This window comes from Alexandromys fortis, unplaced genomic scaffold (genome assembly GCF_014885135.2).
Source record: "Alexandromys fortis isolate MF-2015 unplaced genomic scaffold, M_Fortis_MF-2015_v1.1 scaffold_123, whole genome shotgun sequence".
Taxonomy (NCBI): Eukaryota; Metazoa; Chordata; class Mammalia; order Rodentia; family Cricetidae; genus Alexandromys; species Alexandromys fortis.
In genome coordinates, this window is record NW_026068003.1 from 902482 (window position 1) to 917679 (window position 15198).

Here is a 15198-nt window from a genome sequence, read left to right on the forward strand (position 1 = left end):
CCGTCTGCCGGCGCGGGCGCCTCCCAGCTCCGTCTGCCGGCGCGGGCGCCTCCCAGCTCCGTCTGCCGGCGCGGGCGCCTCCCAGCTCCGTCTGCCGGCGCGGGCGCCTCCCAGCTCCGTCTGCCGGCGCGGGCGCCTCCCAGCTCCGTCTGCCGGCGCGGGCGCCTCCCAGCTCCGTCTGCCGGCGCGGGCGCCTCCCAGCTCCGTCTGCCGGCGCGGGCGCCTCCCAGCTCCGTCTGCCGGCGCGGGCGCCTCCCAGCTCCGTCTGCCGGCGCGGGCGCCTCCCAGCTCCGTCTGCCGGCGCGGGCGCCTCCCAGCTCCGTCTGCCGGCGCGGGCGCCTCCCAGCTCCGTCTGCCGGCGCGGGCGCCTCCCAGCTCCGTCTGCCGGCGCGGGCGCCTCCCAGCTCCGTCTGCCGGCGCGGGCGCCTCCCAGCTCCGTCTGCCGGCGCGGGCGCCTCCCAGCTCCGTCTGCCGGCGCGGGCGCCTCCCAGCTCCGTCTGCCGGCGCGGGCGCCTCCCAGCTCCGTCTGCCGGCGCGGGCGCCTCCCAGCTCCGTCTGCCGGCGCGGGCGCCTCCCAGCTCCGTCTGCCGGCGCGGGCGCCTCCCAGCTCCCCACTTGTTGCCTGTTTATGGCCCTGTAGCCAGCCATTTTTGTGGCCAAAGGATGGCCTATTGTTCTCATTCAGAAGAATAAAACTGTGGAATGTTCTCCACCCACGTCTGTTCTCCAGGCTCACTAACTACCCCTGCTACTTTGGTTAATCATTAGCAGCCAGGAACTCCCAAGATGTGCCAGAATAGCACTAGATGCACAAAATACGGAACATATAGTTGTACGGGTCTGGGCCTCGATGAGAGCTGAGAGAGGTGAAAGTTACCACATCATTGACTCTTGGAGAACTGGCCCTTCAAGGAGGTTTCCAAAGTTGCTTCTGCAGGATGCTTAAAATATCTGGTACTCACCTCATAAATTGACCCCATTCCACATACAAATGCTTCTTAAAAAGGACCAGAGAACTGATATAAAAAATAGTCCATCTTAGAATTTACAGTAGTTTAAATTGACTTTCTAGCTATTGAAAAAAGAGAAGGGCCTGTGCTGTCATTTAAAAGCAACTAGATAATTGTAGGCAGTTTGAGAAAGTGTGTGTGGCTTGGGGGCAGTGTTGTCAATTGCCAGGATAGTTATGTGGGAGCTATGATTGGTCAGATTTGGGGAGGAGAAATCCATGGCCAGGTTCCAGTCCAAGCAGAGTCTGGGAGATTGGGCAGACTTGCTGGGCGCCGGGTTGTTTCGTTGGTGAAAGCTAGTGGCCCTCCAGCCTCTTACTCTGGGGATGCTTTGGTCCACTCTGGTCTTTTCCTCCTCTTGTGTCAGAATGAGCACCACACAGCACACCAGGTCCATAGAAATAGCCAGACACGCACACTGGGATGCCCTGTAACATCTCCTTTTCAAGGCCTAGGAAGTCTCCTGTTTCCTGTGGATGGGAACTGGGGAGGTCTTTTGGGCAAGTCTCCATTTTTTTATTGTTCTAAGAGCTGGGCTAAACATTTGAGCCTTTACCTGTCAAAACTCACTTTTGGAATGAAGCCTGTCCTCCCTCCAGCTTCTTAGACTAGCAGAATGAAGGTATCATATATCCCAGGAAGGCCATAAAGGGGGCTTTCTGTTAGGACACCCACCTTGAACTCATTGGAAACAGAAGTTTTGGGCATTGTATATTTTATAAGTTTGGCTCAGACTTTGACTGGATCTGCTTGAAAAAGACTTTGCTTTTCTCCTTTAAAGCAACATATGTAACCTGTATAGAAATAGAGCTATCTGACTTCAAGTTATGAGATAAGTGTGCCCGTGCAGTTAGGCATACATGTGTTTTGAGACAGTGTCTTGCTTGCTATGTAACCCAGGCTGAGCATGAACTCACTGACTTTGAATTCCTGAGGATCCTCCTGCCGTGGTCTCCCTAGTGCTGAGATTACAAATGTGTACTCCCACACCCAGATGAGATTTGTCCTTTTTTCTTATGCTAAAGATTGAACCCAGGAGGGCCTTGTACTTAGGCATGCAAGCAAGTCTCCTTCTGAAAAGCATTTGTTTCACACATACCTCAGGGAAGTTTGAGTTTTACAGACTTATGCCTATGGTGGTCATTCCATGCAAGAGGTTATTGATGTCTCCAGTGTGTTAAGCTGCTTCCACATTGTGTGCCGTTTGGTTTGTCTTTACTGTTCAGGTGCCTCACGGTGGGACAACCGGCAGCTGAAGAATGCTCAGTGTCCCACTGTGGTCCTGCTGTGGGAGTGGAAGGCAGAGGGTCTGGTAGGCAGTCCCGATGTTGAAGGATAGGATGCCGGCACACATGCAGTAGTGCGTGTAGCACCACCAGCCTTGGCGTATGTGAGAGTGTACTCCACAGGAAGACAGGGTGAAGGTTCTTGGAGGCAAAGAAACCAGAACATAAAGCAGTCCTGTAATGCAAGTCAACTGTCATCTTGGAAGAGGCCAGCTTTGAACCTGAGTATGCCATGTGTGGTTGGGTGAATGTGACAAGCCTCAGGCCAACTGACTGGTACCTGTTTAGGTTCTATGAGCTTAAGGAGTTTGATTGGACAGTGGGCACCATCAGTTAGTTGAGACGAACAGAGGTACCCAACTAGAACTATGACGTAGAGACTGTTTAAATAGCGGTTGACCTTCACGGCTCTCAGGGATACCAGGAGAGGGAGAAGCTGCACATCTATCGGAATGTTCAAATATTTGCCAAGAGATGACACGCTGTAGAAACTGTACCAGAGGCTTGAAGGGGATCCCAAAAACAGTTACGACGTTTTCAGCTTGGGTCTCCGTAGGATAACGGGTGATGATGTGGAAAGAGGGAAGAAGATCAATTCTAAAGATAGTGTTTAAATTTTGATGGGTGCAGGGGGAAGGTGGGTGAACAGAGAGCCAGGCATGGTATTATATGCCCGTAATGCAGCACCTGGGAAGCAATGGGATAACCACAAATTTGAAGCCAGCTTAGACTACAGTACAAGAGTCAGCCTCAAATAAAAATGAGGACACAACTGGCCAGGGTATTGACAAACTCTCTGAATCAGGGATAGGATGAGAAAGGAGCCCCGATTTAGGCTTGTCTACAGAGACTTTTCTGGTTGCATTAGCTTAACTATCTTCTGAATGAGTGACGTGTCTGAGCAGCAGAGATGAATGTGATTGATAAGCCAACATTGGTAAGACTGAAGGGGGAGCCAGCCTCATAAATGTATAGATAGGAATATAAACAGAAACAAGTTTTTATAGGGAAAAGAGGACTCTGATATAATTGGTAGTAAAAAGAAACATTTAAACATTTGTGCAGAAAGATATAAAATCAGAACAGCAAACAAGGGACAGTAGTACAGACTGTACACCATTATTATTTCTGGGACACACACACCATTTATTGTCTGTATTTCTGAAGTGATTTATTTATATTTTAAGCTACAAAGGAAACATCAATTTGGGATTCATTTTTATTGTTTTAAAATTATGTACCTGTGTATGCACGTGAGTACAGACACCCTTTTAGCTGAGGCATCAGGTCTTGTAGCTGGAGCTGCGGGTTGTTGTGAGCCACAGGTGGATGCTAGGAGCCAAAGTCAGGTTGTTAGAAAAGCAGTGTGTGCTCTTAACTACTGAACATTTCTGCAGCCTTGGAAACATCAACTTTAATTTGAAAGAAAAACAGCCAGAAACTTAGGTACAAAACAGTGGGGTAGGCCAACTGGTGAGAAATGGCACCATAGTAGTTATATTTGCTGCAGGCTTGGAAGTGTTAAGTTACTTGTGAATTAATTTGCTTCAATGTGGAAGACTCCTCAGGTCATTTCTTTTTTTTTTTTAATTATTATAACATTTATTTTTGTATGAGAGAGAGAGAGAGACAGAGAGAGAATGTGTGTGTGTGTGTGTGTTTGTGTTTATGTGCTTAGAGAAGAGAGGAAAACCTCTTTCATCATTGAAATCGTAGGCTTGGCAGCGAGCACCTTTACCCATTAAGCCCTCAGATCATTTCTTGGTGTCCACATGTGTGCAGCCCTCTCTTTGAGTGTCTTCTACATTTGAAGAGGGAATTGTATCACAATCTTGAGTCTCCTACCCAGGATCAGTTCTTTGTTTCAGCCGTCTTTCAGTGGAGAGGCAGCCAGATCACCAACTCCTGGACGAAGAGCACTGGGGAATTCCATTTTGTTAATTTATGTCTCTTCATCAGTTTCTCTAGTAGTCAGAAGTTTCTCCTACATCTCCCATCCTATTTTGATGTCAGTCCCAAGTATATCGTCTGCCTCCAAGCTTTTGACCACTTGCCATCTTGACATCCATTTGTGTATGCTGAGTCAGGGGCTCATCTGTGGCGCTGGTAGTTTGTTGTAGATCTATCTCATCCACCGCGCTTCAAACATGGACGTCTTTAAAATTTAATATTTGTTTGTATGGAGAATTTTGAGCATGCAGAAAAGTAGAGACAATAATATAGTGACCTAGGGCAATAGTTAACAAACAACCTGGATTGCTGCTGAAGTCGTTCCATTTGAAGATGCTTTCAAGCAGATCCTAGCACTGCACTCTTTCACACTCAGGTATCTCAGTATGGTTCCCTGTGGACAAGGGTTCCATTAACTTTATACAAAGAGCTGGACACACTTTTGTGTAACTCAAAGTGACCAAGCTGTTGTCTTCTCTTCCCAGATAGCAAAGCCATTGTCGACGGAAACCTGAAGCTCATCTTGGGCCTGGTATGGACTTTGATCCTTCATTACTCCATCTCCATGCCTGTATGGGAAGATGAAGGGGACGATGATGCCAAGAAGCAGACACCAAAGCAGAGGCTGCTGGGATGGATTCAGAACAAGATCCCATACTTGCCCATCACCAACTTTAATCAGAACTGGCAAGATGGCAAAGCTCTGGGAGCCCTGGTAGACAGCTGTGCTCCAGGTAAGTGCCCGTAATTGCCTAAACCATCTCTCTAGGGTGGAGCATGTAGGTCCCAAACCTGGATTTCTATGAGAGAGGTTGTTTGTGGTAGCTGATGTGGGTCTCCTGGTTTTGTTCCATTGTAAGACAGAGGATGAGCCACAAATGTTGTGTGTGCTCTTTCAAAGGTCTGTCCATACACATTTGGCAGTGTATCCAGTCAGCTATTCAGATCACCAAAGAAGCCCCAGAGCCTGAATTTTGAGCAGGCTTTGGGGTTATAGTCCAGATTCTAGTCCTGTGTCTTCCCACATTGGTGCCTCGTTTCCTGTTGGCTTAAAGAAAACATGTGGCTCACTTCAGTGGCTTGGCATAGGAATCTAAAGTCTTCTGAATGGAAAGTGACTGTTTTTATTAACTACTAGTTTGACTATATATGGCTTTCTTTGCCCCTTTCTCTCGGTATTGCTGCAGAATACTACTTGGTGTGGATCCAGTTAGAGCCTTTTCCAACCTGGATAGGCTCTTTCCTGAGTGGTTGAGTGGACACCAAGATGTAATTATCCTCACTAGAGGCTTGGATTGATGGGTAGAGTTTACTGGCTCACACACAGTAGAAAAACTAGAACCAGTGTTTATATGCCACCCCCAAATTATTTTTATTAAAAAAACCATACTTTAATAATTGTATCTTCCATTTACTGACTATTCTACGTGAGCTGGGCACATTCATACTGAGCAAAGCGACGAATCTCAGTGCGCTCAAAGCAGAACTCACTGGTGTCAGTGAGAAAAGGCTGCATCAAAGCCTCATTCCTCCTTGACCGCCTACAAGCTTGAATCTTCCAGGACTAATTCAAAGTGTAGCATTAGGCCGTCAAGCTGGCTCAGTGGGTAAAGGCCCTTGCCATCAAGTCTCAATGACCCATGTTCAATCCCTGATGGGCACCGTGGTATGTGCATGTGTCTATACATTCACACGTACATAACAAATAAATAAATGCCATTTTAAAAAAGTGTTGTATTAGCTCATTTCCTAGTGCCCTCTTCCTTACTTCTTCTACCCAAAGGCACAATTTATGCTAGCTCTTCTGAGTTTAAATCAGAGAGCTTTACTTCTTGTACTTATTAGGGCCTTTTAAATGGCTCTAGGATTGTGCATTTGGGCAACTGGAGTTTTGAATCACATTGGATGCTAGTTTAATCTTTGTTAGATGTATCTAGGCATAGTATTAAAAGAATACCTTTCCTGTAGAAAGGCACCAAGCCCAAGCAGTTTTATAGGCCTTCTTTGTTTTAGTTGATCTTGAAGCAATGGGGAGCCCCGTTCTTGCTGCCAGAACAGTGTCCTATAAGCATGTCTTTGCTCAGGCTGAATAGTTTCCATGCTGGCATGCTCTTAACTATCACCTCAGATGTACAGTTAGTTAAGAAGTTGGTGGAAATTGCTGAGTAAAATAAATGGTTTTATTATCAGCACATGACTTCTTTTAATCTCTTTGTCAACTAATGCTAAAAGCACCTTTCCTGTGTCACGAACAGGTCTGTGCCCAGACTGGGAATCCTGGGACCCACAGAGGCCAGTGGATAATGCGCGAGAAGCCATGCAGCAGGCTGACGACTGGCTGGGCGTCCCACAGGTATCTACATGCACGCCGCCGCCGTGTCCCAGGAGACAGCTCCCACCCACTAAGTTGTTGCTGGTAGTCTGGATGCCTTTCTGGGTCAGACCACAGTCTGACCTTCTTGGCATTCAAGCCTTTAAAGAACCTTGCCTCCAGCACTCTCCCACCATCCCAGTTAGTTCATAATGATAGGTTCGTGTGGATTTAGTAGCTTATAGATCATTCAGAAATCTTCACGTCACAAGCTGGTAATTCCTCCCCCTAATTCCCTCTTTACAACTCTTCCTCTCCCCTCCTGCCTGATGTCTTACTATATAATCCGGGCTGACTTTGAACTCCTGATTTTGTCTCAGCCTCTGGAGTGCTGGGATTTCAGGTGTGTCTCACTGCAAATTTTCTGTTCTCTTGGTTCCAGATATTTTGAAGGTTATCTTTAAAACCAGCCAGCAAGCATGGTCCTTAACTATTAGAATGAGTCATAAGGAGCTACCAGTATTTGACTATTTTTTTAAACCTATATAAAAGAAACATAATTTTAATTTGTATTTAGAACTTTCTTGTATTATAAATCAAGATAATACCCATTAGTGGAAATTGCAGCAGAATTTGCATCTCCCATAATCTATCACAGTAATCACAAGGGGACTAAGTTTTTGGTAAGTCAAAGATAACCTCTAAATTGCTGCGTATCTTACTTGAAACCAATCTTTTCCTTGTAAAAATCTCCCTGAAAGAACCATGGCTCCCAGCATCAAAGCTATGATCAAAGAGAAGTTGTAGAAAAACCAGTCCTATGGGACAGAAGATCCTTCATTGTAGACTATACTGAAGTCTGGGTGGGTGTTCAGAGTTGAGTTCAGTATATTCCATGGTTTCCCCGGGAGGTAGGAAAGCTGGCCTGTTTCTTTGCTTTGGTTTTGGAGTCATGTATCTGATACATGACGGTTCTCAGATCTGCCACCCGCAGGAAGTGCTGTATTGCGTTTCTCATCTCTCTTTTAATCTGACACCACCTCTTTGTGGTGCTCTGTGATGCTGGGTACTATAAAATTACTATAGGAGTTTTTGGAGAGAAATACCAAATCAATGCATATTTTGCTTTTAATGGATTGATTTGTAGATGACTATTTAAAACCTCTAGGTATTTTGTTCTTAGCTACTGGCCACAGTGCATTTTCTCATTTCTTAATTGCATTTGGTTGATATGGCTCATGAGGTGTAGAGCCTTCTGCTGCTCTGAGGAGGTGTGGCTCACCACTGTGCATCCTCTCTGGGGACAAGGAAGATCTTGCAAGTTAGGGTTGGGTCAGGTAGTGAATCAAGGATACTGATAACTTTAGAAAGGTTCCCTGTCCAACCTGGATCTAATATTAGCTCTAAACTGAGTGTCCAGAGAACCTCCCCCTAATATTTTATTTTATTTTTTATTGTGTGTGTGTGTAAAGGGGGTCTTTCAGAGGCCAGAGGCATGGATTCCTAGCGCTGGAATTACAGACTGTTGCAAGCTACTGGGAACTGAAATTAGGGCCTCTGTAAGAGTGCTATCCACTTCTTAAAAATCGAGCCATCTCTCCAGTTCCCCTCCTCATTTTTAAAGGCTCTTAATATATTAAGACCACATGGCTCCTATGTTGTCCCCTATTGTCCTGCTTAGATTTTGTTGTTGTTGTTTTGGGAGCCAGAGTTTCTCTGTATAGCTCTAGTTGCCCTGAAACTCCCTCTGTAGACCAGGCTGGCCCAGAGATCCTCCTGCCTCTGCCTCCAGAGATCCTCCTGCCTCTGCCTCCAGAATGCTGGGATTAAAGGCGTGCGCCACTGACGTCATACTACTTGTTTGTGTTTTGAGCCAAAACTTCACCATAAATCACAGGCTAACCTCAAACTTGCCATCTTCTTGCTCAGCCTCTCGAGTGCTGAGGTTATAGGTATGTGCTGACTTTTCTCACTGGTTTTATATATATATATATACATATACACACACACACACACACACAGTAGATGAGCAAAAGGAAAGGCCTGCTGATGTGCTTTAAAAACATTGCCATTGCTTATGGGTATGTTCCTTTCCCTCCTGTACCTTATCCGCTTTCTGAAACATTGGACCAGGGGAGTGAACAGGAAGTCTTTTAAAGGAGATGCCGGGGAGGGGCATGTCAGGAATCTCTGGAAATTACATGTAGAATTTTGGGAGAATATCTCCCACCTTACAAAGGAACCAGCAACACTGCATATTCAAACGCTGATCTTGGTATGGTTTTAATGTGATTTCACTAGAATGCGAAATTGAGTTTCTTATTTGTAGCATGTGGTTTAAGGGAGCTTTCAGTGGCTGCAAAGTGGCATGGCCGAGCAGTCACCCCTCATGTTGTCCTTCTAGGTCATCACTCCTGAGGAGATTATTCACCCGGATGTAGATGAGCACTCCGTGATGACCTACCTATCTCAGTTCCCCAAAGCCAAGCTCAAGCCAGGCGCTCCTCTTAAACCCAAACTCAACCCAAAGAAAGCCAGGGCCTATGGGAGAGGTAAGTGCTGGTCTTGTTGGATCTGAGCCTTGTTCTCCGGCAATAGCTCTGGGAGCAATTCTCTCGGGATCAGGACGCTAAGGAGATGGTATAGTCAGCAAGGGCTTCTTGTGCAAGCACGGGAACCTGAGTTGGGATCCCCAGCGCTCACCTAAAAACCAGGGATGGCAGCACACTTTTGTATTTCCAGGTCTAGGGAGGCAGAGATAGGACGTCTAGGTCTTTCTGACCTTCCAGTCTAGCCATACACGGAGCTCCAGTTTCAGTCTGTCTCAAGACACAAGGATTAAGGGTTCAATCTCTAAAGATACCCTGCACCTTTGGAGAGAGAGAGCAAGAGCGAGAGAGAGAATGTGTTTAGACCTAAAATTCTGTTTATGATTACCTTATTCTTTCTTGACAATCTGTCTTTCCTGAAGTAGTGTATACTGAATTTGCTGCTTTGTGTGCTTCATGCAGTAGCCCTGGGAAGGCTGATGCTCTCATTTAAGAGCCAGAGCCTGGTCCATGGTGGCTGGGATAGGTCTTGCCCCAGATCAGGGATGGGGGTGAGGTAAGAGCCTCTGCCTTCTGGATGCTGATTGATTTCTCCTGTCAGGCAGAATCCGCTTCAGGTTTCCAGATGAGGTGGGAACTCTTTTAATTCCTGGTGGGTGCTTCCTTGCTGAAACATCCTGTTTATGACTCTCACTGTAAGATGCCCAGCATCTGGTGGCTGGTCAGAGCCATTCCAGGCATCTGGTCAGTTGTGGTCAGCAGCTGATTTGAAGCCTACTCGTTTTTAAAGGAGGTTAATTAACAGTTGGATATGGTGGTATGTGTTGCCTTAAAATCTCAGTGCTTTGGAAGGCTGAAGCTGAGGAATGTCAAGTTTAAGGATGACCAGAGTAACCCTGTTTTAAAACAAAGGAAAAAGCCGGGTGTGGTGAAGCACACCTCTAGTCCCAGTACGCAGGAGCAGAGGCAGGAGGATCTCTGTGAGTTTGAGGACAGCCAGGGCTACGCACAGAGAAACCCTGTCTCGAAAAAAAAAAAAAAAAAAAAAAAAAAAAAAAAAAAAAAAAAAAAAAAAAAAAAAAAAACACAAAAGCTAAACGAACAAAACAAGAAATAATAAAATGACAACTACATGGCTGTGAATTTGATTTCTGGTAAAATTAGTGCAGCAGTTCCCCCTTTTTTATAAAGAAGACAAGAAGTACATTCTATTTCTTAATTTTTGTAACTAAAATTAGCTGATTTTCTTGGTTCCACGGGGGTCGTTCAAAGATGGGGACAGACCACCAAAATCTCCTAAACCAGGAGCAAACTTTATTCCAGGAAAAAGAAAAACTTTCCATGGGGGCACAAAAAGCTTATGAGTAATAGCTGTGACCTTAGCCAGAGACAGGCTGTTTTCGATCTCCCCTTTTTATAGCAAGAAGCAAGCATTAGGCATGAGCAAAAGAATTTTTACAATCTCAAGGTGCAGCTCAGATACAAATTGCTTTTTCTTTTACAATTTCCATTAATAGGTTGTTATTGTTGTCGTTGTTAAACTAGTGTTTGTATTTTGCCCATTGTTTCTCTCTGGCACTTCCTGATGGTGTTTACCAAAGCTCCATACTCCACTGATATTGCCAGTTTTGCATAGCAGGGAAGGGTATGGGAAAATGCACAAACAAAAAGTCAGGTTAAAAGTTAACTTAGCTTACATCAGTTGTTGGTCGTGAGTGGCTGGGGGGTTACCTAAAAGCTGACCCTCAGTTTGCAGAGGGACTCTCCATTTGCAGAAGAACGCTTCGCTTCAGCCTTGCAGACAGAGCTATGGGTTGTGAAGCAAAGTAAACCACTGTTAACAGTTAATCTAAACTGCTGACTGTCTGCTCTCATTCTCCTGGGTTTACAGCTGTGTATCTCTTTATTTGCACGTTCCTATTCCTAGAACCTGCACTTCTATATTCTTATTCTTGAACTCCAACACTTAGATGCTTGTTTGCACAATTCGGTGCTTCCCCTCTTGTTGGGTAATAAGGACTGGACAACTTTGGATACCCCCTTCCCACTGCCCATCATCATTTCCAAGTAGCTTTCTCTGAGTCAACCAAGGTGATCATTGCTATGAGGACTCTTACAGATAATGTTTCCTTAATGCAAAAAAGCTAGAGATGACTCTCATGTCAACATACTGGCCAGAGGGGCTTACTTTCATCAAGGCATGAAATGCTTGTTTGTAATAACCTTATCACTGGCTGTGCAGTTTCCTCATTGTTAGTGTGAGACGGTTTCCTTTCATGGTGCTGTCTTCCAGAAAATGACTGCTCACTAGTTCAGGAATGTGGCTGGTCATTGCCCATTTCCTTCTTTGTAGGTGTTGTGAATGCTAGGAAGAAACAAGCTGTTTTCATCTCATGTTTATTTGTGTATAGGTTTGTTTTTACATTTTCATCACGATAAATTTATTGCTCAGAATATAATGTTCTGGGACATTAAACGCCCCCACCCGTCATAAGGGCTATCACCATTACTGTTGATCTGCAGAGCAATTTTAACTTTCAAAGCAAAACACTGTGCTCATTAAACAAGTTCTCAATTCTCTTTCGCTCCTTTTTCTTAGCACCCTCCATTCTGTTTTCTGTTGGTGCATTTGTATAGGTATCTGGAAATGGAGCAATATTGTGTGTGACTGTTGTCTCTAGCTTACCTCACTTAACATATTTTCGGAATTTTTTTTTATATTATAGCATATATCACAATTTCCTTTTTTATGGGTGTTGATAATCTGTCGTATGTCCTGTATTTGGTTTATTCATTCATTTACTTATAGGCGTTTGTGTTGTTCCACCTTGTAGCAATTGTGAACAGTGCTGCCACGAACATTGGTACCAGGATCTTTTGGGTATACACCTAGGCATAAAACCGCTGGACCATGTTGTGATTCGTTGCTTAACTTTTCTTCTTTTAAAATAGGAAGGCAACATGGTCACTTTGGGTAGTGGGGGCACCACACAAAGGGTTTGTGAGACATGTCCTTCTTCTTTGGTGAGGTGGAAGTCAGGCCTCTTTTGCTTCATTACGATGTTTTATGTGTTACCTCGTTTGCTACTCAGACTAGGAATAGAGACTACTCCATGTCGTTTAGTTTCTAAGAGGGTTCAGAGGTTTGTTTCCTACTGTGGATATTGAGTAGATTCACATTGACTCTGGTTAACAATTGCAAATTCATTTGTTGAACTCTGGGGCTTAGGATCTTTTGTAAGGCTCCCTTGCAGGGTTAGCATTATTGAACACATCTGTTCCTTAGCTGAGCAAACCCTTTTCCAACCCTTATTCTGTATGAAGCACTTGTAAACCCCTCTGTCTGAATAACTAGAGGGTTCCACATAGTGAGCATGACTCTGCTGGAGTTTGATGGAGTATGGGGATGTGGTTCAGCTTCCCAACCAAACCTAGTTAGCTGGGGGACATTCCACTAATTTAACTGAGTCATTGACAAGATAAGATGCAGAATAAGTTATTTCTGAGACTGCTAAAGTCAGATGGAATAAGTGCTTGTCAATGTCATAGGTGTGTGTTCAAATCTTATTGTTAGTGATCTGATCATTTTATAAGCAAAAGGAAAACAGAAAATAAAATCCGAAAGCCCACTTTCCAATTTCTAATCCCTTTCTTTCCTTTCAAGTCTGAGGCATTTATTTTAAATGGGGTGTAGGTCATGGGGGGGTGTCATACCGAGATAGCCTTATGAAAGCTAAAACAAATATTCTATCGTTGAGCCATATCCTTGCCGCCCAAAGGCAGAACACTCTTTCAGCATGGTACGTGCTCTGTGTTCAGCCAAACACCTTAGGAAAAAACCCTGCCCTGTTCATTTATAAGCAAAGTAAAGGTGGAGCCAAGGCTCTGACTAGAGTCTAGTTTTAACATAGTGATGATTGATATCCATAGAAGCTGTGTAAGGTGTTCCTCTTCTGGCTGTTAGAGGGGGGGCTAAAACTCAACCCTAACTCATTGGAAATGGGGAGCCCCTCTCAATTAAAACCTCAAGTACAGTGGGAGCTGAGTGTGAATCCCAGACTTCCTCCCCTGCTGGAGGGGGTGTAATAAAAAACAAGCCAACAGAGAGGTGACCTAAGACCCAGAGTCCCATGACATAGAACCTAACTGTCCAAGTTTCATCTTGAAAAATCACTTGCTGCACCATGAATCAAGATCTCAAATCAAATGAAAAGGATCATTGATGTCAGTAGTGGGATGATAGACATATAAGAATTATCTGCCAAGATTTTTAAAGTGTCTATGATAATATTTTTTTACTTGATGGGATTTAGAATCACCTAGCAGATCAACTTTTGAGCAAGTCTGTGTAGGATTTTCTAGATTGGGTTAGTTGAGGTATGAAAACTATCCTAAACTATTCCATCATCTGGGATCGCTGGTGAATTGAATAAAAAGAAACTGAGATGAAACCTGTATCTACAATGTTTCTTAACTATGGATATGATGTCACCCGCTGACCAGGCAGCTCCAGCTCCTGCCACCATAAGTTCCTTCCATGGTGAACTCTTGAACTAAAAACCAATTAATGCTTCCTTCTTGTCAGGTATTTGGTCACAGTAATGAGAAAAATAACTAATACAGTGGCCATTTTTAAAAAGACTACGACTTCTACTACAACTTAAAATAAATGGAAAAAAAGAAGTCTTAGGAAATAAATAGAATGCCCAGACAGAAACCCAAATGCCCAGAAGACCTTGAGCCAAACTGAAAATCTTAGAACTGGGGGGGGGGGGGATACAAACAAACAAACAAACAAACAAACAAAAAAAAGACCCAAAGAAAGAAAGAAGAAGAGCTGAGATGACTTCTTGGATGTGTTCAGTAGCAGAGTGGAAAGACAGAGAATCAGTGAACTGAATATGGAACAGGAGAAATGGCCCAGTAGTCTAAAATGAAAGACAGGAAAAGGAAAAAATGAACAGAGCCCCTGAGACCAGTGGGAACCAAAACAAAAGTGTGAATGATCACACGAGAGGAGACATGGGAGGGGGTGAAAAGAAGACAGGGCTAAAAACTACTTAGAGAAATATTTGGCTCTAGAAACTACAAAGGAACATGATAAAAACACCCAGCAGAAGGAATATTCATAGTAGCACTCCTGGGGACAAGGGCTATCTGGAAACACTTCAGAAAACTAAAGACCACGAGAGGTGTGACTTGTCAGTCCCGAACTGTCTTGAACCTTTTACCATCACCTCCAAATGCTGGAATCACAGCCTCTGCCCCTACACCTGCCTGAGACCACGGAAGTTTATGCTTGGTGTGAGACCTTGAAAGCCTGCCCAAAGGAAATACCAGAATGGCAGGTTTTTCATCAAAACCGTGGAGGTCAGAAGGAAGTAACACTGCATTTTGCAAGTGTTTTGTTTGTTTGGTTTTTTTTTTTAAAGACATCAACTAGAATTCTTTTTATCCAAGGGAAATCCCTTTACTTTCAGACAAGGGAAAAGTAAAAGAATTTGTCACCGAAAGTCTGTCCTGAATGGATGGCCTTTTCAAGAAAATCTTGAAATAACAGGAGGAAAAAATATGGAAGCAAAATTCTGTGTTAACTACAGCAGACCACCTCAATCCAACCAGATAGCCTGGATGAGTCTAGAAACATTTAGGAAATTTAATTTATAAAATTGAAAGTCTCCTGAAAACCCCAGATGCTGTGGATGATTCCACTAGAGAATTCTGCCAAACATTTAGGGAAGGATTAAAACAGATTTTATGGTCTTAAAAATAAATAAGGGATGAGAACACTTATGTTCTAGTTTGGTCCCTGATGCTGTGATAAAATACTGACCCAGAAGCAATGTGGGGAAGAAAGGATTTATTTCAGCTTGTACCTTGCAGTCTTTGAGGAAAGCCTGAAGCTCCAGCTGGAACCTGGAGGCAAGAGCTGAAGTAGACCCTGGCAGGGTACTGCTTACTGGCTTGCCTTCCAGGGCTTGTTCAGCCTGCTTTCTTAATACAACCCAGGATCACCTGCCCAGGGTTAGCACCACCGTGGTAGGCTGGGTCATCCCACATCAATCATTAATCAACATTTCCCACAGACATGC

General features: G+C 44.3%; 1 protein-coding gene across 5 annotated transcripts in view; it reads left to right on the top strand.

Annotated features, from left to right (window-relative positions):
• Flnb (filamin B) overlaps positions 1 to 15198 on the top strand; it is a 144773-nt gene that overhangs the window by 47120 nt on the left and 82455 nt on the right. For all 5 annotated transcript variants that reach the window (XR_007595237.1, XM_050161177.1, XM_050161180.1 and 2 more), the window contains exons 2-4: positions 4732 to 4980; positions 6502 to 6599; positions 8962 to 9109. Coding sequence is in view for 4 of the 5 variants with exons in the window: in XM_050161177.1 (XP_050017134.1) it covers positions 4732 to 4980; positions 6502 to 6599; positions 8962 to 9109 (495 nt within the window). In the remaining variant the exon portion in view is untranslated. The remainder of the gene's footprint in view (positions 1 to 4731; positions 4981 to 6501; positions 6600 to 8961; positions 9110 to 15198) is intronic.